The 26,633-nt window shown below is 36.2% G+C and overlaps 4 protein-coding genes across 5 annotated transcripts; 1 reads left to right on the top strand and 3 right to left on the bottom strand.

Moving 5' to 3' along the window:
* Positions 1 to 4,677: 4,677 nt before the first annotated feature.
* LOC115971951 (acyl transferase 4-like) lies at positions 4,678 to 6,687 on the bottom strand. Its single transcript, XM_031092070.1, has 2 exons — positions 6,206 to 6,687; positions 4,678 to 5,690 (listed from the first exon to the last, which is right to left on the bottom strand). The coding sequence occupies exons 1-2, from the start codon at positions 6,617 to 6,619 to the stop codon at positions 4,839 to 4,841; spliced, it is 1,266 nt and encodes a 421-aa protein (XP_030947930.1). The 5' UTR covers positions 6,620 to 6,687; the 3' UTR covers positions 4,678 to 4,838.
* A 1,942-nt stretch (positions 6,688 to 8,629) lies between these two features.
* Positions 8,630 to 9,912, bottom strand: LOC115970577. The gene is made up of 3 exons (XM_031090186.1): positions 9,435 to 9,912; positions 9,089 to 9,342; positions 8,630 to 8,989 (listed from the first exon to the last, which is right to left on the bottom strand). The coding sequence occupies exons 1-3, from the start codon at positions 9,910 to 9,912 to the stop codon at positions 8,630 to 8,632; spliced, it is 1,092 nt and encodes a 363-aa protein (XP_030946046.1).
* Positions 9,913 to 15,801: 5,889 nt separating this feature from the next.
* Positions 15,802 to 17,862, top strand: LOC115971952 (two-pore potassium channel 5). 2 transcript variants are annotated; one of them, XM_031092072.1, is made up of 3 exons: positions 15,802 to 16,217; positions 16,347 to 16,854; positions 17,369 to 17,862. In XM_031092072.1, exons 1-3 carry the CDS (start codon positions 15,911 to 15,913, stop codon positions 17,499 to 17,501), a joined length of 948 nt encoding a protein of 315 aa, XP_030947932.1. In that variant the 5' UTR covers positions 15,802 to 15,910; the 3' UTR covers positions 17,502 to 17,862. The 2 variants fall into 2 exon arrangements, with proteins under 2 accessions (XP_030947932.1, XP_030947931.1); XM_031092071.1 differs by having other exon boundaries at positions 15,802 to 16,854.
* A 1,173-nt stretch (positions 17,863 to 19,035) lies between these two features.
* Positions 19,036 to 20,491, bottom strand: LOC115972541 (stomatin-like protein 2, mitochondrial). Its single transcript, XM_031092864.1, has one exon. The coding sequence runs from the start codon at positions 20,440 to 20,442 to the stop codon at positions 19,306 to 19,308; it is 1,137 nt and encodes a 378-aa protein (XP_030948724.1). The 5' UTR covers positions 20,443 to 20,491; the 3' UTR covers positions 19,036 to 19,305.
* Between the last annotated feature and the right edge of the window lie 6,142 nt (positions 20,492 to 26,633).

Raw genomic sequence — 26,633 nt, 5'->3', positions numbered from 1 at the left:
GCAAAACCGTGATAACCGTCCACAGTTTTTAAACCCTAGTGATTCAACTGCGATTCACACGATTCACTAAGTTTTTTTTTATGTATGCCGGTTTTTGAGGTTAAAAGAACTATTTTGGTAGACGGTTTCCAGTTAACTCGGTCGGACAATACGGTCTAATCCGGGTTTCAAAATCATGAAGTAGAGTTAATCGAAAATTAAGCTAATTTTCAGCTAACTCTATTCTACTCAATAACGGCTTTATTAACTCCGTGACTTAAGGAAATTTTTCTTTTTCACATAGTAATATATTTAAAGTTGACCACCCTAAATTGAAAATTTGAACCCCCTAAAAGAACAAATCAATTCAACACCAACAATTATCTTGACCTTTTCAAACAAAAAGAAAAAAAAAATCCCACAACAAACCAATTTGATCTAAAATCTGATAATAATAAAAGAAATAGCAAGCCCAAAGAAAAAAATTAGTAATTTATTGATCTTAAATCTAAATATATATATATATATATATTAAATGGGTAGTAAAGTGTAAATAACTAAGGACACTAAAAGACAATTAAGTGTGAGGAAATGGAAGTGGGAATTGGGAAGTGACGAAAATTTTTATTTTATTTTAATGATTTTATTATTGTGTTGAATTCTTAATAGAGTAATGCAAAAGACACACATAAACATTATTTTTAATGAATTATAAAGACTAATAAGTTGTTAAAACTGAGTTGAATTGTTAAATAAAATAATTGAAAAGAGTAAAGACCAAAACTAATAAATAATAAATTAAAAATATTCTAAGTAATAATAATTAAAATTTACTTAACAATAATAATCAATAACTTTATTATATTAAACGGCAATAGATAATTTCCAAATTTTAATTTTAGCAAAACTAATCTTCAATATACTAAGAAACAATATGTTCAATGAACTTATATTTATCCATTATTCTCTTGTTGTACTATGGATAAATTTTTAATAAGGAAATATCATTATACTGCATGATTCATCTCCTACTTAAGATTTATTATCTAAAAAACCTATTGTTAACTTGAAAAATCTTCCTTTGAATCATAAGTTGCAAAAAAGATTTCATCTTATCATCCAAATGATCAAGATGAAATAAGAAAACATTATTTACAAAAAGGTTCTTGTCAACCTATTTAACAAAAATTTGAATGACTCCTCTAGAAAATATTTCTGGAGCTACCACTGACTCTATTCCTCCTCCTTCCCTCTCCTCAAATCCAGAGAGACCGTAGAGAACAAGGTGAATATGCAAAAGGTGTGGTCAAGAAATGATATAACTTGTTAAAAAAACAATATATATATATATATATATATATATAAAGCAATTAATAATGTGTTGATCCAATGGTCACGTGCTTCCATCGAAGATACTAAGGATCTGTTTGGAATATGCTTATTTTGTTAAAACTGAAAACTTTTTGCTGAAAGTACTGTAGATAAAAGCAAAAGTTAACTAAAATAGTACAGTGTGACTCATGAATAGTACTAAAAAGTGTAGTGGAACCCATAAATAATAACAAAAATAAACTGAATAATAAAATAAATTAGCAAATTTCATCCATGCTAAACGCACACTAACTAGGAGAGTTCCAAGAAATTAATAGAGAAGTAATATCTAGATAAAATATACTATTTTATATATGTATATATACTGGGCCTGATATATATGGCCCTTAGTACAGCCCACGTTGGTTTTTTTACTTTTTTTTTTTATAGGAGCCCAAGCTTTTTTTTTTTTTTTTTTTTTTTTTTGTTGATAGGAGCCCACGCTAGTTATGTTTAAGAATTTGAACATTTCATTCAAAAAGTCAGAGTGAGAAAAGGTAGCACGGTGCCAATGATTTGGATTGGGTTTGTGTACAATGGTCAGTTCTACTGGACACGTTGAGAAGCGGACACATCTCCAGTTTTGGACACATATCTGTATCCTTGTATGTTCAGTGGAACTAGGCACTAAACACAAGCCTCTCTCCAATGGTTTAACTTTGCTGCTTGATATATATGGCCTTTAGATCAGCCCACACTAGTTATGTCTAAGAATTTGAACATTTCATTCAAAAAAAAAAAAAAATTAGAGAGAAAAGATAGCACGATGCTTGCCGCTAGGATCTACAAGTTTAGAATCAAGCACCTCATACAATATAAACTATACATTGAAGAAAAATTATCAACCAAAAAAAAAGAAATTTATGGATAATAAAGAAAAATAAATAATTATAAAAACCCAAACTTTGACCAAGCCCAGACTTAATAAAGTTTGTCCTTGAAGATTTTGGGCCAAATAGACAGGTAAGGGAGAGACAGCCCAATTGACAGACTTAACATGGTATAAACGGATAAAGAATGCGAGGTTGGCTATTCTAGTAGAAAGGGAATTTGATGCATTGGTAGGATGAGTGGGTGGTGTGAAGAATGAACTCAATGTGGATACCGGTTTTACAAGAAGAGGAAATTGAATTTAAGTAATCTTGTTTGGATATTTTAAAATAAAAAAATGAAATATAAGTAATCCTATTTGGAAGTAATATTGAAGGAATAAAACAAATCATTTTATAACAATATTTTCTATTATATCTCTATTTAAAAATAAAGGACTGAATGTGCATGAGTATTTTGGAGAGTTCTAGTGGAAATTTTATTCAATGTAATTTCATTCCTTTTGATTCCTCTTAATTTTGGGAAATAAAAATTTAAAGTTTTAAGGAAAAATTAAGAAAATGAGTGTTTCTTACTATCCATGTTATTTTCTTTCACTTATACTTCTAAACAATTAAGACTCAAATAAGGGTATGAAAAGAATATTATAAATTTTTTTTTTCTATTCTTTTTCTTCTCTCCTCTCAAATGGAGTGTTATAAACAATTTCTACACAATTTGGATGATGACAGCAGGAACTTGCAGATTATAAAAAGGAAAAACAAAGAAGAATGACACACACGAAGATCAAATCATTCAATATTTCAACTTGGTATCCTTAGGCTTAGGATTAGTCTTAGCCTTAGCCCTTAGCCTTTAAAATAGTGTAGCAATTACTTCGATATCTTTAATTGATAGATCGAGCAAATATTCTCATTGAAGATTGTATTGTATTGTATTAATTACTTTAATTGCAAGTGGGCTTCTTTTTTTTATATAAGATAGAAATTCTACTCTAGTCTAATATAAGTGTATATATGTGTGAAGCTCCCTTCTAGAGATTTGAACCCCGACCCTTACCCCCCACACCCCACAAGCACTTATACTTATGAAGTGACCACCACACCAAGGATGCACGATAGTATTGCAGGTAGGCTTTTACTCTTGCCGATAATTTTCCTTCATTTATTTTCTTGCAAGTAGGTTTTTACTCTTGCAAGTAGGCTTTTTTTTTTTATATATATATAATTTTATTTGAAATTTTTTATTAAGTTTCCATAAAAATGAATCTTTTATAATACATGACCACTTTTCATTGGTTATAGTTTAATGAAATTTGGGCAGAAGGATCAATTTGGTTAATTCTTAAACTAAAACGTTCAATAATACAAAATTGTGTTCGATGTGTTGTATAGGAGTTTCTTTGCAACTAACCCAAATCTCAAGGATTTTCGCATTTTGGCCTCATTGTATTTCAAATTTCTGTTAATTGACATAACTATGAACAGTTAAAATTTTTTCTTTTTTAAATTATATATATATATATAGACACACATATGTGACATAAATGTTGTAGGGACAAAGACTCAAATTCATGTAGTGGGCTTTGGGGCTTTACCCGGGACAATTGACAAGCCCAAGGAGAGACAAATGGTTGTCGAAGGGATTCCCAGTTAAACTCTCATAAGTAAGGAACATATGGAAGACAATCCGAGGAGGAATGCCTCCTCGAATGTGATGAATGTAGCTCGAACGTGTACTCTAGCAATTAGAGGGACCCTCCAATAGGCACTAGCAATAGGAATGTGCCTCATAAACCCACGGGGAAGAATGAAATGCAAAATATCTAAGGAAAAGTTGCTGCCACCGCATTAAATGCATTGTAACTATTTTTCTAGCCGCATTTATGTAGAGAGGACCTCTGAACATTGCTGTCTTGGCCACCACAACTCACAGAAGACTGAAGAGAGGTGTCCGATGAGACGGGCACTTAAGTAGGGACCTAGATAATCAACAAGTGTAGAATCAAGATGGCTCCAAGAAGGCTATATAATGTGAGTAATCCCCATGAGATAAGGGGAAGAAAAATTGAGAGAGAATACTATAGCAATCTAAACTATTATAGTATCCAACGGTGATCAATATATTATCATTTGGCCTCCTCGGACCGAAAGTCTATGGACATCAATGTGTTTTATTGGTGTTTAATCGTCGTTTAGTCCAATACTAACCGTTGTCCAATTCCCTAAGATCTAGTTCTTCGACCTATTCTCTACAAATTCATTGTTTTGGGCTCGTTGGACCAAGACCCCATACCTCTTGGGCTTGGGCTCCAAATCGTGACCCTACAAATTAATGTATTATCTAAACAGGAGTGCATAAAATTCCAACTTCTACAAAATCTCGAAAGTTATTAGCCAATGTTTTATCTTTTTTTTTTTTTTTCTTTAAAGATACTGATTTTCGAACTCAAATCCACAACATATAAGTTTAGGGGAAGATTCTTGCCATCACGCCAATTCCAACCAGGCCTATTATTTATTACACAAAATACCTTGATTTCATGTTTTATTTATCCCTAATGTAGCTAAAGGAAGCAAAGGGATTCAAGGATTTCGAAATGGTCTAAACCATTATAATTACTTTTGGATCATTTTCGGGGAAGATTCATGTTATTGTCAAGTCGTCATCTGATTGAGGAAGTGTTGGCGATGAGCCTCCTCCACACACCATGTCATCAATCGAGCGCCTTTCATTGGCAAAGGCAAGGACCCCACAATACCAACTGGTATGATGCTTGAGCCTTGGATTGGAACAATGTGAACTGGAGGGCCCCACCCGTAGTCTACTTGGTTGAATCCCAGTCTGCCCCACTCTGATATGAATAGTGTGGTGTAAGCAAGTGGTGGTGCAAATGGGTCTTCACCGTCTTTGATAGAATCACCCTTCAAGTACTTGTCAAACTCAGTTGGGAGCTTAGCCTTCGCTTCTTGGATCAGCTTCACAACATCAGAAATTGATGCCTGTGTGAGTGACTCACTTGAAGCTGTGATTGTCACTGGGAAGAAGCAGTTGCCATAGAAACCTTTTGGCAAGGGAGGGTTCAAGAGCTGGCGGCAATTTGCAAAGAACACAAGCTTGAGTTCAGTATCTTGCTTAAAGTTTATAGCCCGTGTTCGACGGCTCCAAAATTTGGCAGCTACAACTTCGAAAGAAGAGCAAGTGTGTCCAGTTGATTGACGAAATTCTTGCTTGAGCTGGTTGATGTGATCTAGCGTTATGTCTACATTTGCATGGTTGAGTGTATAGTTGGGCATTGGTGGTGGTAGGTTTGGCAAAGGAGTGACCTTTGCTTGTTCAGGTGGTGGTGGAAAAAAGTCCCTTTGCCACACTGGTGCAGTGCTTAGATGCTCAGCACCTCTAGCCAGCTCGCCAATCGCATTTAGAAATTGTGCAGCCCCTAGGCCATCACATATGCAATGGCAGAATATGAGGCCTATCACGAAACCACCACACGCAAATTGTGTCACCTGAAAATGCATTTATGGTTAAAATTATCAGTTATGGAATTATTCTAGAGTTTGACTTGTATTCAATATCCATGTAAACTGAACGCGACACAGACACGATATGTGTCTTAAAATAACCACGTATTAATTTGTATCATATACAAAATACAAAAACACTAAAGTTTTATACATTGGACTAAAAATCGGACTAAAAACAAGAAAATTATTTAGTCCACTTAGCTATGTCCTCCTTCTTCTTCTTCTTCTTCTTCTTCTTCTTCTTTTTTTTTTTTTTTTTTTTTTCGAAATTTAGAGTTAGATGACTTAGCCCACATCCCTTGTATCAAATAAGCATATTAGTGTCATTAATTAGCGTCTTTCTAACTACTTTTCTTGTGGTTCTAGCTAGCAGTTTGTTTCATGTTTAGCTAATCAACATTGAGTTTAGCAAATACTAGGGCTAGAGTTTCTTTCCAACTTAATTTTGAAGATAATTCGAATAAAATGAATTGGTTATAACTTAACGGAATATTCACCTGCAATTGCACAAGTGGGTCTATTCCTTCGTTCTCTGGGATAAGATCAGGTAGAAGCTCATCATGTGGGATAGATACAACATCATCGTCCAAGTAATTGACACCATAAAGGGTACAATCAGCAGACGCCTCAACGAACCACACTCCTTCTCCAGAGCATTCAATTTGGAGCTGACCTTGGCTTGACTCTTTCAACTTTCCAGCAAGAGGGTAGTAAGGAACCAAAGCCTTGGACAAAGCTTCTCTTATAACTCGTGCTGCCTCAGGGCCATGCCTAAACACATGCAACGTTCGAGCATTGCATCTTAGAACTGGTAGTCTATCAATGATAGATAGATCAAGTAGTGTGCCTTGTGGTGTCTTTTCAGATGGCCTAACTAGGCTTCTGCTTGATCTGATTACAGAGAAAGTCATTATGGGAAGATTGGCTGGCTGAATAAGGGCGGGCTCGCAAGTATAAGAATACCATTTTGCTATGTGATCGAGTGGAAATATATATGGGGTATATTTTAAACATATGAACTCCTTGGCTTGAAGTCCAATCATGGTTTGGTGGATCATTAATTCCGCATAAAGAAAAAGTAAAAAACTATGGCTTGGTAAATGTCTAAGCAAAATGACATATTATTTTCGGTGTTAGGTATACTTCCATGGAGTATTTTATATGTGTTAGGTACTCTCAATCTTTGATATTTTGCTATTGAAAATTACATTACTCTACTGGCACAGTGACACTATCAAATCTTTTTTGACTCTAATTGCAATTGTGGACAGTTTGTTCGCGTAGAGCTATCTTCACGCATAGGTCCAACATTGCTTCAAGATATCTTCTTTATTAGGGGCTGTTTGCTCATTTAAAGAACATCAAATTAAGGGCATCAACATGTTGAACATATATGTGGTTTCTGATCAGTTGTCTTGTATATCTGTCATGTCTTCTTGTAGCAGCTTCCCAAAATGGATGACATCCATCCTATCTTTCAAAAAGTGATTTAGACCCAGAATTGATCATGCATCGGATTATTGACTTGAAATCCAATTATACCAAATTCAATTAGGTTTTAACAATTAAAACATTAAACATAAGTCGTGTCACCAATTAAAAAGAATGGAATTTTCGGGTGTCATCATCTATAGGTTTCAAAGAGTTCAAGTTGATTATTTAAAGACTCCAAAAGTTCCAAAAGTTTATTTTAGTTCCATAAAACTTGGGCTTAAATGTTACTGAGGAACACTTCAACAACTTGTTGGATCATTTCAAACTTCACAAGTCAATCATGAATGAATTGAATTGGTACGTATTTTGTGTCTTGTGTTTATTTTGTGTATTAGGACCGCTTGATGTTTCTTAATTTGATCCTTTTGAGTTGTTTTAAAGCTGTCATAAATTTTTGTAGTCTCCTCCCTAACATGGGAAAGATGGGCCTGTTGTTCTGCCTGGCGTATAAATTCTTTTTTTTTTTTTTTTTTAATAATATATACTTATGGAATTTATATATATGTGTGTACTAAATTTTGTTATAGTTAGTTTTGATACTTTATAATTTATTTGTTTCATGATTATTACTCTTTATTATTAAACTAAGATACCAATTAATTTTTGGTATATATAAGATTCGAACCATGTCCTATGGTCTTACTCTTATTAGTTAAGATAATTCTAATATAAAGTATAAACACTACGATCTTAATCTTACATAATTTTGTGATCAGCAAGAAAGTGAGAACTGGAGCAAGAGCAATGTCATTCTCTGCACAAGTAGTGCAAATAAACAATAGAGGGTTAGCAAAAAAATGCAATGACCGTTATAGACCAACATCATATTTCATTGTCGTTCATATTTTTAATTAGGAGTAATGTTTATTACACATAAACTGTTTTGAATAATTTTACATACATTCTCAAAAAGCAATTAAAATCATTGCATTCCTTTGTGATCTTTCAAATGAAGTGTAAATATTTTTTTTTTTTTTTTTGTTGATGTATTAATATTCCTCCTTAAATGAACATAATTAAGTAGTTTCAATTAATACAACAATGAAGTACAATATTCATGATCCTAATGGTAAAAAGAAAAAAAAAACATTAAAAAATTAATTCTAAAAGTACACAAAAAACTCACGTGTAATAATAAACGTTAATCAGTCTTACTACTTGTAAAGGTATGTAATGTTTTTTTTTTTTTTTTTTGGTATGAAAAAGTATGGAAGATTTCATTCCATCTAAAATTGAAAAACAACAAAGAGGGATACAAACAGTCAACTAGGGAGCTCCTTAATTAGGAGTGGGTTAACCCCCTTCCAAATTTGAGAAACACTAGTGACTCTTGCATTCTTGGCCAGCTCATGCACTACTCTGTTGCCTTCCCTTTTCAGATGCTGAAACGAATACCAGCTGAAAGAAAATGCAATAGATTTAATATTCTACAAAATGTGTCCGATCTCACCTCCCACAACCCCTGAGTTAATTGATTGGATGAGAGAGAGGGCATCTGACTCAAATATTGCATAGGAAGCCTCCATTTCCAAGGCAAATAAAGCACCGTGGAGCAATGCGAGAGCTTCAGTCACTTCTATTGTGTAAGGGGCTAGAAGGACCTTGTTCAATGCTGCAATAGCAGTGTCATGGGAGTCGTGGATTATGACCCCGATACTGGAGTTTCCACTATCCTCAGTGGCAGCGCCGTCCACATTGATTTTGAAGAAGCCTAAAGGGGGAGGTCTCCAGCTAGTGGCAGAGGGATTCTGATGAAGGGAGAAGGAAGTGCAAGCTCCCTTAAACTCCTGCAAAGTTCTGTTAGTTATTTCCTAAACCTGTGGGGGTGGCTTACCTGTATCATCATGCACTGCTTGATTTCGATTCCACCAAATAGACTAGGCTACCGTGAAGAAAATTTCAAGGTCATTGATTGTTCCCTTTTCAAGAAGATTCAAGGCGATGTCTATTGGGTCTAGAATTAAGGAAACTAAATTCACTGAACAGTCTTGCCATAAAGACCAGGTCTGCTTGGCGTGATCACAGTGGAGGAGGGCATGAGGAAGATTCTCTATTGCCTTATCACAAAGGGGGCAGAAGCCAGAGGAGTTAACGCCCCTAGTTGTTAGGTTTAACATAGTAGGAAGGCCATTCATACAGGCTATCCAGGCAAAAACCATGAACTTTGGAGGGATTTTTATTGCCAAATTTTCTTCAAAAGCTGAGATCTCGGGTCACTATATAAGTTTTCACCTCCTTCAACTGTGTCAACCAAATTACAAGCTATATAATATGCGCTTTTGACAGTGAAAATTCCTTTTTTGTTTCCCACCCAAATTAGTCTATCTTCTGGAAGGTTGTAGCTTAGGGAAATCTTAAGGATTGTGCTAGCTTTGAAGGGAAGAAACAAAGACCTTATCGTGTTTGCTTTCCACCATCTGGTATCAGGATCAATAAGAGAAGCTACCATGGGAAAATCCTCAAAGTCTGTTGGAGGGGAGGTCACTTTGTAAGTTGTTGGAGTTGGCAACCACTTGTCCTCACAAATATGGATTCTTCTACCATTGCCCACTCTCCACCTTGTCCCCTTCCTTAGCTCATCAAGGCTATTATGGATGCTTCTCCAAGCATAAGAGGGGCTGCTTCCCTTCTTAGAATTAAGTATCTCATCATGTGGGAAGTACCTTGCCTTGAATACCCAAGCAACTAGAAAACTTGGGTTTGACAGCATTTTCCAACTTGCTTGGCTAACATTTCCAAGTTGAAAGCCTCAAGGTTCCTAAACCCATCCTACCATGAAGCTTTGATTTACACATTTTCCTCCAGCTAACCCAAGCGACTTTGGATTCTTTCTCCTTTTGGCCCCACCAGAAATTCCTCATCATGCTTTTGAGATCATTACATAAATTCTTGGGGAGTTAGAAGCAGCTCATTGTGTAAGTCGGTATAGCTTGAGCAACTGCTTTGATAAGGACCTCTCTTCTACCAATAGATAGGAGTTTCCCTTTCCAACCAGCTAGCTTTTTAGCCACCCTTTCTTTTATTTCCGCAAACACTTGGGTTTTTGATTTGCCTATGATGAATGGGAGGCCAAGGTATTTGCTGTGTCGGGAGTCCAGCATTGGGCCAAGGATGTGCAAAATACTCTCCCTTGTTTCTAGTGGAATGTTTGGGCTAAAGAAGACAGCTGACTTGTCAGTGTTAATTTTCTACCCAAAAGCTTTTTCATATCATTCAAGGATTTTGACAAGGTTAAGGCATTCTTGGGCATTGGCTTTGTGGAAAAGGGGGCTGTCGTCAGCAAAGAAGAGGTGGGTACTGATTAGACAGCCCCTACAAATAAAAATCTCACTGATCTAGTGATTACAGGCAGCTTCATAGATAAGGGTAGATAAACCTTCTGCACATAACAAGAACAGATATGGAAAGAGTAGGTTGCCTTGTCGGAGACCTCTTGTAGGGGTGATGTTGCCATAAGCTTCTCCATTTATGAGTACTGAATAAGAGATAGAGGAAACACATTGCATAATAAGATCAATTCATTTTTTTACAAACCCCAACCTCTCCATTACCCCCCGATGAAATCCTACTCAACCCGGTCAAACGCTTTGCTCATGTCTAATTTTATCGACATATAGCTGTCTTTCCCTTCATTTTTATGATTTAGGTTGTGCATGTATTCAAATGCCAATAGGACATTATCCGTGATTAAGCGATCAACGGTGAATGCACTCTGATTTTTTGATATGATGTGTGGTAGAATAGCCTTAAGCCGGTTGGCAAGGTTTTGGAGATAACCTTGTAGACCACATTACAAAGACTAATGGGTCTAAATTCTGTCATCCTAGTGGGGTGGTTGATTTTTGGGATCAGAGAGATATTTGTTTTGTTTATTTCAGCCATTGGCACATTATGATTAAAGGCTTTGATGAGTTTGATGAGTCTGATGAAGGGCTCTGATGACTTCCTCTTTGGTGAATGGCCTGGTCAGTTCTGAGTTCATCTCATGAGTGACCCGTATGAGAATTGCCTCAGTGACTTCTCTAATTCCAGTGGGGGAGGAGGTGGAATAAATTTCCATGAAGTAATCCACCGCAGTGGCTGCAATGCTCTCTTTACTCTCACACCAATGTCCTTCGTTATTCCATAAGCTCAAGAGTGTATTCTTTTTCCTTCTCTCTAAGGATCGGGCATGGAAGAATTTTGTATTGCGGTCTCCTTCCTTGTACCAATGGACTTTGCTTCGTTGGTGCCACATGGTTTCTTCACTGTCAAGGAGATCATTTATCCCTCTTCTTATCTGGTTTAACTTTGATCCAAGGTAGCCCCCTTGGTCCTGCATTGCGAGGGAGTTGAGGGTTTTCCTTTTCTCAGTGATTTTCTTCGAAATGTTGCCTACCACATTCTTGTTCCAGGTTGCCAGGTCGCACGCATATCTTTGGAGGTTTGATGCAACCCCCTCTGGGGTGGTGGAGAGGCTACCAAAGTTCCAAGCTGATTCAATGATTTCACGATAGTCAGCTCTTTTGACCCACATGGCTTCAAGGTGAAAGCGACGTTTGCCGCGGTGGATTAGGCCCGAGGAATCTAAGATTGTGAGGATACAATGGTCCAATGTTGATTCGACCATATGTTGCACTCCGATTTCTCCGAAGTGGCTAAGCCAGTCGAGGTGGCAAGAACTCTATCAAGCCGTAGGGAAATTCTGTTTATGCCTTCTTGCATATTGCACCAGATAAAGTCTGGACCACAGTAACCAAGCTCCTGGAAGCCACATAGGTTCACTGCATAACGAAAGCCCTCCATTTAGTGCTAGGACTTCTGTGAACCACCTACTTTTTTCATTTTCAGAGAGAATTTCATTAAAATCTCTACAACAAAACCATGGCAAAGAAAATTGATTATTAAGATAGGAAAGAAGTTTCCAAGAGTCCCCCCTAAGATGGGTTTTGGGGTGCCCATAAAACCCCGTGAATCTCTAGGTGAAACTGTCATTCGGGACAGTGATAATTACATCAATATGGTTGTTCGAAAAGTCTTTGATTTCCAAGTTCATATCATTGGACCAAAGGAGGGCTAGGCCTCCACTTCGACCCCTTCTAGGAACAATCAGACCATTCAAAAAGCTCAGCTTTTATTTGATATTCTCCATGTGTTTCTTCTTTGATTTCATCTCTGATAAGAAGACGAGCTTAGGACTCCAGTGCCTCACATAGTCACGAAGTGCAAAAACTGTCTGAGGGGTCCCAATCCCCCAGCAATTCCAACATAGAGCATTCATTGCCCCCGGTGGTGTTGCTCAGCAGCCACTGTTGATCTCTCAGATGTAGCATTGGCACTAGTGTAGAGTAAGTCACAGAGTTGTTTAAGAGGTCTGTCTAATTCATCTTCCAGAAATTCAATCTTCCTTAGATGTTTTTGACTCGAGAGCTCTCCAATGGGTTGCTAAGCTGCTTTTTGGGCCTGTTTCCATTGTGCCCTTGCAATTCTCTTCCAGTTTGTTTTGCTTTTAGCCTGGTTTCCTTTGTTTGGGCTTATGGAGAAATGGGGCTTTCCTCGAGCTAAGTTAGGTACCTTGTTGGGCTTTAGGGGGCTTGTGACTTTATAGGCATCATGTGGCAACTTGTTTGAGAGGCCCATAGTGGAATATGCAACTACATCTTTTGAGCCTGAGGGTCTTATGTTCAAAGGGTCATGTGATGGGGGAGGGAAGGCCTTTTGTTACGCGGAGCTCGAGGCTCCTAGCTTATCCCATCTCACCTGATTCTCCGCAATCTGCATGACTGACATCCCTTCTCCATCTGATACCGTGTTCCTGGATTTTGAGTGACCGTTTGGATTTTCTGGAATCTCCTTCTAACTGGTTATGAGGTCCATTGAGGAGGTTGTCGTCGGTGTGGTTCTGTCATCCAATCCTTCCCCCTTTCTTTCTTTTAAGCCCCCATTGTTTGAGGTCCTGGATTTGTTAGTGCCCATCTTAGAGTTTCTATTTGCATGTAGCCAATCTTCGTACTGCCTGGGGGAGTCGAAGCTATGAGGGAAGCCAGGACAATGCTTTTTATCATGTCCGAGGATCCCACATCGAAATCAGAAATTGGGTAGCCTTTTGTATTTGAAGGTTACCTAATATTTCTCACCATTTGGGTTTACAACGTGGCCCCCTCTACGCAAGGGTTTGTCAATTGGTAGGTCGGCATGTACCCACATAAATTTTTCATATTCAAATAGCCAAGAATGCTTGTCGGTTTCGATATAATTTCCTAACCTGTTCCCCATGTCCCTTCCAACCTCCTCCGTCATATTTTCAAACAGGAGACCCCAAATCTGTATCTAGAAGGGTGAATGGGTGAAGGTCAAGTTTGAGACTGACAAACCTTTTCTCCATCTGCACAGAAGTAGAAGGTTGTTGTCGAAATTTCAAGGGCCATTCTTCTCAACCCATTCCATTTGGTATTTTGAACTGAACTTGAACTACAAAATATTCTTCCCAACGTCGACTATTCTTAGATTGGACCATAACTTCCAAGCTGACCTCAAGGTGCTTTTTAGCGCATGTAGGTTCTAGTGTCGATCTGCAAGCAGTTAGCCAAATAAGCTCAGTTCACATTCCTCGATTAGATTTGTTCTGCTTGTAACTAAGATGGCAATGTCTTCTTCTTCCTTTGTGAGTTGTAGGTGCTATAGTCTTTCAATCACTATCTAGTCCATGTGGCTGGTGGTTGGAGTGAGTCCTAAGATTACTAAGATCCCAAAGATGACCCGAAGAAGTGGGGAGGGAGCGCTCGTGGAAGCCGAGAGAGAGTGACTCCTACTAGGGAGAGAAAAAAGTAAATATTGTAACTTTTGTAAAGGTATGTAATGTGATGCTTGTATTATATGTTCATGAAATTAGATTGTTAGGGAAAAATTATTGAAACTAAAATTATCGAAAAAAAGTTAAGAATTTTATAGTTCAAATATCACATTTTTGTATTTCTAATATCTCATTTCCTATTATTGTAATTAAAAATTACAAATAAAATAAAATAAAAACAAAAAACTAGTGGGAAAAAAATACATAAATCTAGTAAACGGTGGAACTTGTCTAATGGACAGCTCTCAATCATTGAACAATGCTAGTGCCATAACAAAACTCACAATTTTTGTCACAACTTACCTACATAACGAGTTATGAGTGGTGAATTGTAGACCTATATGAACCCACAACTTTTACTCCATTACTCACAACTCACCATTTGGGCAAGTTGCGACAAAGTTGTTGATTTTGTTATGGTATTAGCATTATTCTTACTGACAAAATTTCTCTTTAAACTAATTTGGAGAAAAACTCTTCAAACACTTGCTAAAAATTTGACATAGCTATTGTGGGAGGATGAGAAGCGGAGAACATGAATGAATAAGAAAAGATCAATGCTAGAAGAACACACCTCGGAAAATACTATCAACTAATCATTGGGGCAAATACGACAACTCAACCACAAGCCCAAGGAAACAAGAATACCCAAGGACCCCGAGGATACTGACACGTCCTCGGAAAGGCCAAAGTCCAATACTGAAGACCATCGGACACGAACCAAGGAAGAGAGGGAAAGTTGGTCTTTAAGCAAGAAATGGAAGAATACAGATAAAGCTTCCATCACCTCCGCATTCATTGCTCTGAACCCACTTAGCTGGCCGTATTAATGAAGAAATAGCCCCTAAACAATATCATCACAACTCACAGTCTGGTGTAGAAACATTCTAGTAAGACGTTAATGGGACAAGTATCAAGGAAAATAAACTCCAACCCTCCAAATGGAAGGCCAAGATACAACCTGGATGGCTATATAAGGTAAAGAGGCCTCTATGAAGAGGGGCATGAAACATATAAAGAGCGGAGAAAAAAATAAGTAACATCATTGTAGTCCAAGAACAAGTGTAAACCTATACCTTGGACCATTCCCAAGGAACATAACTTAATGAATCCAAGACTAGTGTTATTTAATTTCCTTCTCACATTTATTCCAAGCACTTAGTCTCTTATTTCAAGATTAACTCACTCTAACAAGGGTAATCAAGGTTAATAAGCACCCCACCTTTATAAATTAATTGTGTGAGGCTAAAAGTTAGCCTATTTAATTTTTGCCTGCCACAATTATATATTTTAAAATTTTAACAACTGGATTATATGTTTTTTATATTATTAACATGCATATCAAATTTCGTTCAAATTGAATGTTAATTACTATTCCATCAATAAACGTATTTTTTATGCATAATTTAATACTGAAAAAACTTAAAATTTAAATATTTAATTGAAAATATAACTATTAATATTTAATTTTTTTTAAATAAAAATTCATGAATGAATGATATAATAAAAAAATATTCAATTAAAAATAAAAATAAAAAGTCTTCCTAGTCTTAATCATTTGGTGTTGAGTATAATTAGGCACTTTATTTGTCCTAATATATGGGGGTGGGCCGTTCCTTTAAAATATATATATATATATATATATATATATATATTTATATATATATGAGGTGGCCCCACAAACCGTAAGATAGACCTCTCTGATCTCTTTCAGTCTGATTTCTTTGGCATAAGGTTGTGAAATGATCAAGCATCAAATAAAATCGATCCACTTCACCCAATCAAGTTCACAAGCCCACCACCAACCACACACTGATCTGTCAAGAGAAACAAAAAAAAAAAAAAAAAAACACTTTTTTATCCTCCATTTTCCCAGATGGAAAGTGAGCCTTTTCTAGCCACCCAAACAAGGCCCCAACTCCAACCCATCCTCGAAGTTGAAGAAGACCCAGATGTGTCACCGACCCACATGAAGAAATCGAATTCGGGTCTGGGTGGCCTGCACCGTTGCAGGACAGCTCCAGCCATGGCTGTCATGCGAGACCTCAAACCAAAGACACCCCAGATTCCAAAACCACAGTCTGATGACGCCAACTTCATCATCAGGCAAGCCATTTTCTTGCTTTTCATATATCTCTCTCTCGGAGTTTTAATATACTCTTTCAACAAGGATAACTTCTCAGGTATTGAAACCCACCCAGTTGTTGATGCCCTTTATTTTTGTATAGTCACTATGTGTACCATTGGTTTCGGTGACATAACTCCACTAACACCAGCTACAAAGGTCTTTGCTTGTGTGTTTGTGTTGGTAGGTTTTGCTTTCTTTCATATTTTGCTTAGTGGGGTTGTGAATTACGTGCTAGATTTGCAAGAGAACATGATTTTGACTGGGATCAAAATGAATAGTAAGCGCCAACAAGGGTTTTCAGCTGGGGACTGTATTGTTGATGTAGAAAAGGGTAGGATGAGAATTAGGCTTAAGGTTGGTTTGGCGCTTGGTGTAGTGGTGTTAAGTATTGGGATCGGAACTTTGGTGTTGTATTTTGTGGAGGATTTGGATTGGATGGATTCATTTTATTTGTCAGTTATGTCTGTTACCACAGTTGGGTATGGTGATAGGGCCTTCAAGACGCTGCCGGGGCGGTTGTTCGCCGTGGTTTGGCTTTTGTTTTCGACGTTGATGGTGGCACGGGCGTTTCTGTATTTGGTGGAGGCCAGGATTGATAAGAGGCACAGAAGTATTGCTAAGTGGGTGTTATCTAGGGATATAACAGTTCAGGATTTGCTGGCTGCGGACGTCAATAACAATGGTTTCATTAGGTGGGATCTCTGTAATTCTAACCCAATGTTTGCTAATTGCTGTTTTACATTTTTTTTTTCCAATAATTAGAGAGGTGGCCAATGAATTAGTTTTGAACATAGGATTGGATACCTTTGGTCTCCTGTGAATTGCAATTTGGTTTGGCGCCATTGTAAGCATGTAAATTTGGTCATTTATTTGTTTCCGCTATTCTAAAATCAAGTTTCTGGTTTTTGATTGACTATAAGGGGTTTTAAATTGGTTTTGACTTTTGAGTATGGAACTAAGTTAATCAATTATGTTTAGTATATTGCCAATATAATGGTGCCAGATAGTTGTCACATGTGTGATAATAGCTTATCAATTTGATGATTATGCTAACCTAATTGGAATCAAGCACCTCGTTACTGGCTTATAGATGTAGACAAGACTACTAAAAGCTTGTCTGTATATATAGCATTTCAATTATTATTTCTTAATTTTCTTCTTCTTCATGTAGAAATCAACCCTGAATATTTCCCTTATTTGTTTCAGCAAATCAGAGTATGTAATTTACAAGCTCAAAGAGATGGGAAAGATTGGGGAGAAAGATATATTGCTGATCTGCGATCACTTCAGTAAGCTTGATCGCAACAACTCTGGGAAGATAACACTACCAGATCTTTAGGAACCTTGTGACTGCGAGAAATATGAAGTCTGGTTCTATTCTTTAGATGGAAGACGTATTGTTTCTCTCATATTGGGAGAGGAGGTGCACAAGGGACCGCACATTCACATATTATGTAAATCTTGTTAGAGTTTTTTTCTTCTTCCATTGATACTTGTAAAGGTTTCAAGTCATATAGGAACAATGAAAAACAGAAGCCAATGGGATAAGTCCCCCTTCTGTTGTAGGTTCTCTTACAGCCATTAAATTGAGAGGTTGCTGTGGAGGGTTTGAGTTGTATGATGTAGAATTGACACTAATAATTCAAGTAGTCAACGATGAAAGTAAACAATCTTGGGATGATCGATCTTCTAATTCTAAACCACTGTTCTCCTCTATGTTGGTTGTATAGATATATATTGAGTGAGCTCTATATATTAATGTTTAGGATTAGAAATGAGTGGAGTTTAAAGTTATAGATATAGATGGTTTTGAATTCTATAAACAGACTCCATCATAAAATGCCATTGATCCCACAGAGCACATCACTGGTGTCAAAGGATGAGAGAGCAAATGTTGATAACCTTCTCACTTAAAATGGCATTTCTTCACCCCCTTTCTTTGAGAACTCACATAGATCTTGTAAGTGTAGCAGTGTTCCTTTCTTCCAATGCCTTGCTGTATCGTGCTTCCAGTTGATGGCTTCATATAGTGGAGGTGGAGTTTGAGAATACTACACCTCAATTATAATAATAGTACATGCCTCAATAATAACCATTCTTTTAAGAACTATCTCTAATTACATTCGGACCCTAAAGAAAAAAATCTGAAAATGTTGGTACATTTTTAGCCAGCATTACTCTCAGCAAACAGAGGCCTAAATCACGTTTGTGATGCAAATCAAGGAGTCTACTCTAAAAAACTCAAAATATCATGCTTGAGGGGAGTGGGGGAAAGTGCAAAAAATATCTCTAATTATATTCTGACCCTAAAGAAAAAAAGCTCAAGATATTGGCACATTTGTGGCCAGCTGCACTCTTGAGCAAAACAGGGCCTAAATCATGTTTGTGATGCAAATCAAGTAGCCTAAACAACACAAGAATCATGCCTGAGGGAGTGGGGGAACCGGCAACAACAAGAAGTGGCCAAAGAATAACGGAACCCTATCAAATTCACCTGAACCCAACAATGGAACTCAGCCCCTACACAATCTTCTCCAATGACATAGTTCCATACATGGTAATTGGTTTTGACAGCATGTGTTGGGACTATATTGCCAAAAGCATCAATGTATCTAGTTGTGGTGTGCATTACTGCCCACTTCAATGGCTCATTGTATAACCTGGTCTTAGTTTTTGCTGAGGGAGAATTAATTAAATTTTCCTCAAAGTGAAACATTCAATCAAGCAGATTGCATTCAGACATTGTTTCACCTCACCTATTGAACCAAGGGATATGGAATGTCACTCCAAACCTGGCAGATTCCCAAACTCAAGTTATGAAATCAGTTATGTACAAAGTAAAACCAAAAAGAATAGGAAGGTTATGTAATTTTTACCTTGAACAGTAAAAACGGTGTTCACAAAACCCCCCATATTTCCATCCTATATGATCACTTCAGGAAAAAAAAAATCCTAATTGACCAAAAGACACTGACAACCAAATTAAGCATGAGAAACTAGCACCCTATTTCAGTTGAGTTTAACATTCCATGAATCTAACAGAATTCAGGACTAAACTAAGTTGAATTACCAAATGCAGATAAAAATGACCAGCAGGACTATTCTTTGCTACTTTCTGTGGAGTTCGAAATCTCGCCATCACTTTAATCATTCCCCCACGTGTTCTGCCCATTACTGGGAACATTCCCAATCATGTTCTTGTACATGGTGAGAGCTTGAGCCATCATGCTAGATGGTTCAGAGACATTGCTAGGTAGGAGCACTGTGGTGCTTTCCTTAGCAATCTTGCTAAATGCATCAATATACTGCTCAGCAATTCTCAAACTCACAGCCTCTAAACCACCACTTTCCTGAATAGCCTTTGACACCACCTCAATTCCCTGTGCCGTGGCTTTGGCTCTGGCAAGAATTGCCTCTGCCTCGCCATGTGCTCTATTTATCTGATTCATCTTTGCAGCCTCCGATTCCAAAATCACTGAGTTCTTCTGCCCTTCAGCGATGTTAATGTTGGATTGCCTCTCACCTTCCGAGTCAAGCACTAGAGCCCTCTTCTTGCGTTCCGCCTCAGCTTGCATCTCCATCACTCTTCTCACCCCTTTAGGTGGCGATATGTCTCTGATTTCATACCGAAGACACTGTAAGCCCCAGCTCGTAGCAGCCTCATTGATAGCATCCACAATCTTCTCATTCAATGCATCTCTTTCAGCAAAAGTCCTGTCAAGTGTCATTTTCCCAAGCTCACTACGCATTGTTGTCTGCGCAATCTGAGTGATAGCATAAATAGGATGTTCAACACCATAAGAAGCTCGCTCTGGATCGACAACTTTCACATAAAGCACCCCATCAATGCTGATAGTAACATTGTCTTTGGTAATAGCAGATTGGTCACCAATGGGAATAGCCTCTTCTTTCAAGGAGTGTGCGTATGCAATCTTATCAATGAAAGGAACGAGAAAGTTGATTCCAGGCTTAAGAATCCTCTGAAACTTTCCAAACCTTTCAATTAGATAAGCTCTCTTCTCAGGGACGATTTGGATAATCTTGTTCCTGGGAGGCTTAATCTGGTGAGCACGTCTTGGGTCTCTGGAACTAAAAAAAGTACGGACTGAGGATTGGTATGGAGTTGGGAGGAGAGGAGATTGAGCGGTGGACTGAGTGCCGAGGAGATAGGGTTGCTTGAGAAGCAAGGAAGACGAGGTTGTAAGCGCCCTGAAACTTGAGGCCATGTCTACATGGTGTTTCAAAGATTTCAGGCTGTGAAGGTTACTGGATTTCAACATTTTTGGCCTCTTCTTCTTCTTCTCTGGTGTGAAATTTGAACTGCTCTGGTTCTATTTGTTTTTGCTTTTGTTTTTGTTCCTTCCCTTGCTAGGGTTTTGTATGAGTTTTTCTAAGAGTGATACGCAAGTCTTAAACCCTATCCTTAAACCCTTCTACAAGTAAATAAGGGTTTTTTATTGTCTACGGTATCAGTATGTGCTGGAATTGCAGAGGCATCTTGTTTTGTGCGTGGGACCTGCATGGAATAGATTGCAAGGAACGGTTCTGATCCAGTCAGGGCCAGATGCAATGCTAGAATGACTGCAGAGAATGAAATCCTAGGAAACTCCTTCTCCAAGGTTTTTGAGTAACTCGTATATGTGATATGTCTATCTAAACTTCAATTTCTACCATGCTCTAATTTTTTTTACTAGGGTATAGAAGCAAAGCCATTAAGCCATGTTAAATTTTGGTTAATGATTAAATTTATATTTTCTATTAAATTGAATTTTTGGGACAGGCAATCATTATTCTGTACATTCATTTAATTTTATAACTAAAATCTTTTGTTACTATTTATAGCTGGACTAATACTATGGCAGTATCTTTTCACAATTTTTTTTTGGTAAAATGCAAAACTGGCCCTTTAAATTTTTTTAAATTTCATTTCAGTCATTTAACTTTGTTTTTGTTCATTTCAGTCCTCTAACTTTCAAGTTTATTCAATTAAGGCTTTTCTATCAACTTTTGTTATATGTTGTGGTTAATTTTTCAATTTTATAAAAAAAAATTCAAAAAATGATTGAAAAATATTTTCCAACTTTATTTTTCAAAAAATTTTAACAAAAGTTAACGAAAAGACCTTAATTAAAGAAATTTGAAACTTAAAGAACTGAAATGAATGAAAGTAAAGTTAAAGGACTAAAATGAAATCTGAAAAAAAAAAAAAAAAAAAAAGTTAGAGGGTCAATTTACATTTTAGTCTCTCTTTTTTTTCCTTTCAATTTCATAACCATTTGAATTAAGGGCCTAAAAGAGTCGGTGTGACTTATTTTTTATAAGCAAGTAGTATGCTCTTACAATGTATAAATTAATTAAAAATTCTATATAAAAAATATACATATTTTAAAAATAACATTGAAACTTTAGCCACTTGAAACTTTAGTAGAGTTACATATGAATTAAATTATTGAAATGCAAACATATATTGAGCTACTTGGTGTAATTGTGTAAGGATGGTATGTAATGTGTAAATTGTATTATATTAAAATTTAAAAATAATTATGATAGATGAAAAAAATAATTAGAATATATTTTAAAATTCTTTAATTTTATTTCAAATAAAATTTTTGTTGGATTAAGAATTTTTAATTTCTTGAGTCTTAGCTAACAGAGTTTTATCTAAACTAAATTATATTAGAGTAGACTTTTAAAATTTCTTTAAAGTTAGCTAATAAACCTTTTTTTTTTTTTACCTAAAGTGAACTATCCTAATTAACGAGAATTTAATCATTTGTTGCAAAACTAATATAGCCATTTAGCGTAATCTTGGCTTAGTTTTTCTCATGTCTGTAGATAAGGTAACTTTTTAGCTCATAACCTGACTAGATATATGAGCAGTTTATTTGTGTGGATAGAGGATACTTCTCCATGTACTCATAGCCTATTTTGGCTACTTTTCTTTTTAATGATAGTTGTACGGCACCATGGTACCCAGATCCATTTGGGCCTTGAATTCTGACCCATGGCCCCAGTCTCTTTCTACCCAAAACCCCAGTCTGAACCCACACAAACTGCAGGCCCAAGTTTTGTCACCTAGTCCTTGCTCGGCAACCCATTCTCGAACAACAAAGAAAGAATAACGTCCAAACACACCATCCTTCGCATACCCGGTAGCGCCTTGGGAAACACCTCTGCCAAGCATGTCTGCTGAATTGGGAACCAAGTTCCAAGGCCACTTTCACCACATTCCACTCCCACCTAACCATCCACTTACGACTGATGATATTGGACCTCCAATTGCACTGACTATGGTAGTAATCATGATCTATCCACTAATTTAGAGTTATAAATATGAGAAGTTGGGGAAAGAAAAGGGTTGTTGAAAGGTTCTCAAGGAAACAGAGAGTAGAGAAAAAAGAGTGATTCAGAGAAAAAGAGAGAGAGAGAGGCAGCTTCACTGAGTCTCTATGCCGAGAACAACCCGAAGTAGGAAATCCTAAATCCACTTTACAAATAAGTTGTGAGCCCAAGTGAGGTTAGGCTCAATAGCCTCATTTTAGGCGCACACAATAATGATTGGTATTCTTCTCAAAAAAAAAAAAAAAACTATCATATTTGTTTATATAAAAAAAAATTATCGTACTTGTTCTAAAAAAAGAAGCATATAGATATATTTGGGGGGTTAATTTTGTGCATCATAATCTTGGGATTTCAAAGATTAAAAAAAAAAAATTTAACTTGGGGATTTCCCTCCTTTTAATTTGGAGGGGAAAAACATAACCATTCCAAGATTGAATTTTTGTTTTTTTTTTTTTTTTTTAATCCTATATGTGTAGTATATTATATTATACACGTACGTATGTAACATATTTCTCAAAAAAAAAAATTTGGAAAATACAGAATTTCCATTTTTAAAAGTACTAGAAAAATAGTATTAACTATTTCCCATATTATATTTGTATACAAGTAGTCCAAACTTAAATAGTATTAACTTAATTTACTTTAAGTAAAACTATTTGATTAAAAGTAAATGATTAATTTTTTTGAGATATTTAAAAGAAGTTTCATTATTTATTTTAAATTATTCTATAGTTTATTATTTAATTTGCTTTTCGTAAAAACTTAGGTTTACACTATGTGTATTTGTCATGTAATTTCAGGTAATTTTTATTTTTATATCTATTTTATATATATATATATATATATATTTTTTTTTTTTAAAGCATGATGAAAATTTGAAAACATGTATACTAAATAAAATAAATTACTACATTAGAGAACTAACTTAATTGTTATGTACAATATACTACAACAAAATGTATTTTTAACGACAAAACTTGGTGAGAAAATATTTTTTTCGTCGCTAAAATTACAGATTTAGTGACGAAATATGGAATATAATATTTTACTAAATTGAAATATAATAATGGAAATAATATGGTATTTAAAGGCATTCATTTGCAATACATTGTTTGTACTTCTATTTTCCTTTTTTTTTCATTTTTATTATTTTAAAATATTTTTAAAACTTGGACTGAATGATTTATCTTTAACGTCAAATAAATTTTGTATTAGGAGAAAGGAGGCAAAAATACAAGAGGAACCTTATTCCATTTGCACCACAAGAGTTCAAAATAGAGAATAGAATAGAAGAGATGGGGATGGTTCCATTTGCACCACCACATACTCATGATGCGATGGTCATTTCACAAGTATAAGTGCTTATGGGGTGTTGGGGGTAAAAGCTGAGGTTCAAGTCTCGAGAAGGGAGCTTCACACATATTTACACTTAGATTAGGTTAGAGTAGAAATTCTATCTTGTATGAAGAAAAATAAAAAAAAAATAAAAAATATGCGATAGTAACATCAAGCTCATCTAAATTAGATCTTTCTAAAAATATAGCTAAACCTATTTAAATGGTGTGTGTATCAAACTCAAAATTCTAGTGCAAAAATAATAAATGAACAATATCTCAATACATGTATTAAGGTATTGTTTGTTGGGTGCACTGCACCATGTGTCCAGCCCATTTGTAATAGACATGCTCATTTAATGAGCTTGTCTTTCATGTTTCTAACTTTTCTCCATCATGTACAAAAGTCAGCATGAGTTATTGTGGTTGGTTGGCTTAGACGTGTTGGACACGCTATTGAGAAAAAGAGAAAAGAAAGGGGCTAATGCATTAGCATTCACATTCTAAAATTCTATTACATTCTATTTTACCATCTCAAGAAATTATTTTATCAGTTATACCATACTATTTTACAATACAACCAACATTCCAAAACTCTTTTCTTTTCTTTTTTCCAATTTTATTTAAATATTCTATTTTATTCTCTCTTTTTTTACTATTTATCTTTTTCTCTTCTTTTTCTTCTCTTTCTCCCTCAACTTCTAGCACCGGTTTAACACATAGAGCCCCACACACACAGACCCATGATACACCGATCAACCTATCTAAACCCATCACCACACACACACACAAACACAAACCATCAACAAAGCCACACACACAAAAACAAAAACCATCAAACCATCAACAGAGCCACACACATACAAACCATCAAACCAATTGGAGCCAACAACGGCCACCACACCCACCACCTGAACCACACTGCCAAAATAACCCACACCTCCAAAGAAACCCACCATCGATCCGCCACGATCTCCACCACTAACCCACCACAAACCCACTAGATCGAAGAGAGAGGCTAAGAGTTTAGGGTTGGAAAGACCCACCAATCCACACCACGCCATGAGAGACCCATCAGACCACATCGGGTGAGACAATGGCCAACGGCGGCCTAGGCTTGGGCATCGCTGGGTGAGATGCGGCCTGGGCTTGGCATTGCTGGGCAATGGTGGCCAACGGTGGCCAGAGGGAAAGCAAAGGGAAAGGGAGAAATCACTAAGAGAAAGCAAGAGGAGAGGGAGAAATCTGAGAGAGAGAGATGTGGGAGACAAACCTAAGAGAGTGGGAGAGTTAGGGAGACAGAGTGGAGAGAGAAAAAGAATAAAATAATATTTTTGTTTTTACAATAGTGCTACAGTTCTACCTTTAGAATTACATTGTAGCATTAATGCAAATGTTTTTGTAATAGTTGGCTTTTACAAGTCCGTATGGAGGGGGTTTTTTGTGCTCAAATGGTAAAACAGACTAACATATGGCATGCCAAGTGTGAATGCTCTTAAGGCTATTCGGCTGAAGAGTTGAAGGAAAAAGAAATTGGCTAAAGCAAAGTCAAGGCAAGTGAGTTGCATTTATTTTGACTTGGGGTTCATTTGGATACAATTTATTTTTGTTGAAAACTGAAAATTGAAAACAGAAAACACTGTAGCAAAATAATTTTTAAATGTGTAAATAGTGCTGTGGGACCCATTTTTAATGAAAAAATTGCTGAAAATTGAAGTTTGTGGGTCTGTGAACAGTGTATCCGTGCACTGTTCACAGAAGAATAGTCAACAATTGCAACTTGGAAAAAAAAAAAAAAAAACGCACAGAAGCAAAATGCAGCACTATAAGAGGAGAGCCATTCGGCCGGTAAGGAAGAAAGTGAAGTCCCAGAGAAAGTGAGGACTAAGTGCAGTCTTGGAGAACTGCGTGAGTGAGAGCAAGCAAAAGAGAAGAGAAAAATAGAGAGAGTTAAGAGAAAATTGTGAGAGATACACTGTGAGAAAGAGTGCAGTGAGTGAAAAGAAAAATAGTATTTTTTTTGCTCAAATTGTATGTCTAAGTGTTGCAATATCTATTTAATATAATGAAATTGTTCGGAATTTGTCCCATGATTTTTCCCTTCAAAAAGAAAGGGTTTCTATATAAATCTTTGTGTTCTTGTGTGATTGTACTTTCGCTATATTTGCTGAAATTTATTCACAGTTATATAAAATTTTTCCCAACATTGTTCACCAATACACCCAAAGAAAAAAAGTTTTTTATTCATATTCTCTCTCTCTACTATCCACAAATCGGTGGTGATGTGTTAACTAAGTTGACCAAAAATCATATCTCACATTATCCCATATTAACAAAAACGATACCTATTACTGCCAAATAAATATAAATCTCAACTAGTTTTTAATAATGAGTTCATATACATAGTAGAAGAGTACTAAGTTCATATACCTAGTTGGGTTAAGGATACTAAGATTGAACACCAAATTTATTTTCAAAATCAAATTTGAAGAGAGAGAAGTAGAAAATGACTTTGAATCCTATGTTTCAATCTGAGATCAAACCCAATTGCCTCCCTTGGTGGTGCGTTGTGTCACAAGTTGGTAGTGCTCATCTAATAGGGTGTTCTTTGATTATAATGTCTAGTTTCTTGTGTGTGTGTTTCTTCTTTTTTTTTGCTATGAGTTTATGGTGTGGTGTTCTACGGCTGTTAAAATTAATTGTTTTGGGGAAGGATTTGGTGAAAAAAGAATATATTTTTAGAGAGAGAGAGAGAGATGAAGCAATATTTAAATGTAATAGTAATAGAGTATTGA

The sequence above is a fragment of the Quercus lobata genome, chromosome 12 (genome assembly GCF_001633185.2).
Source record: "Quercus lobata isolate SW786 chromosome 12, ValleyOak3.0 Primary Assembly, whole genome shotgun sequence".
In the NCBI taxonomy this organism is placed as follows: Eukaryota; Viridiplantae; Streptophyta; class Magnoliopsida; order Fagales; family Fagaceae; genus Quercus; species Quercus lobata.
This window is presented reverse-complemented; position numbering and strand designations above follow the sequence as displayed.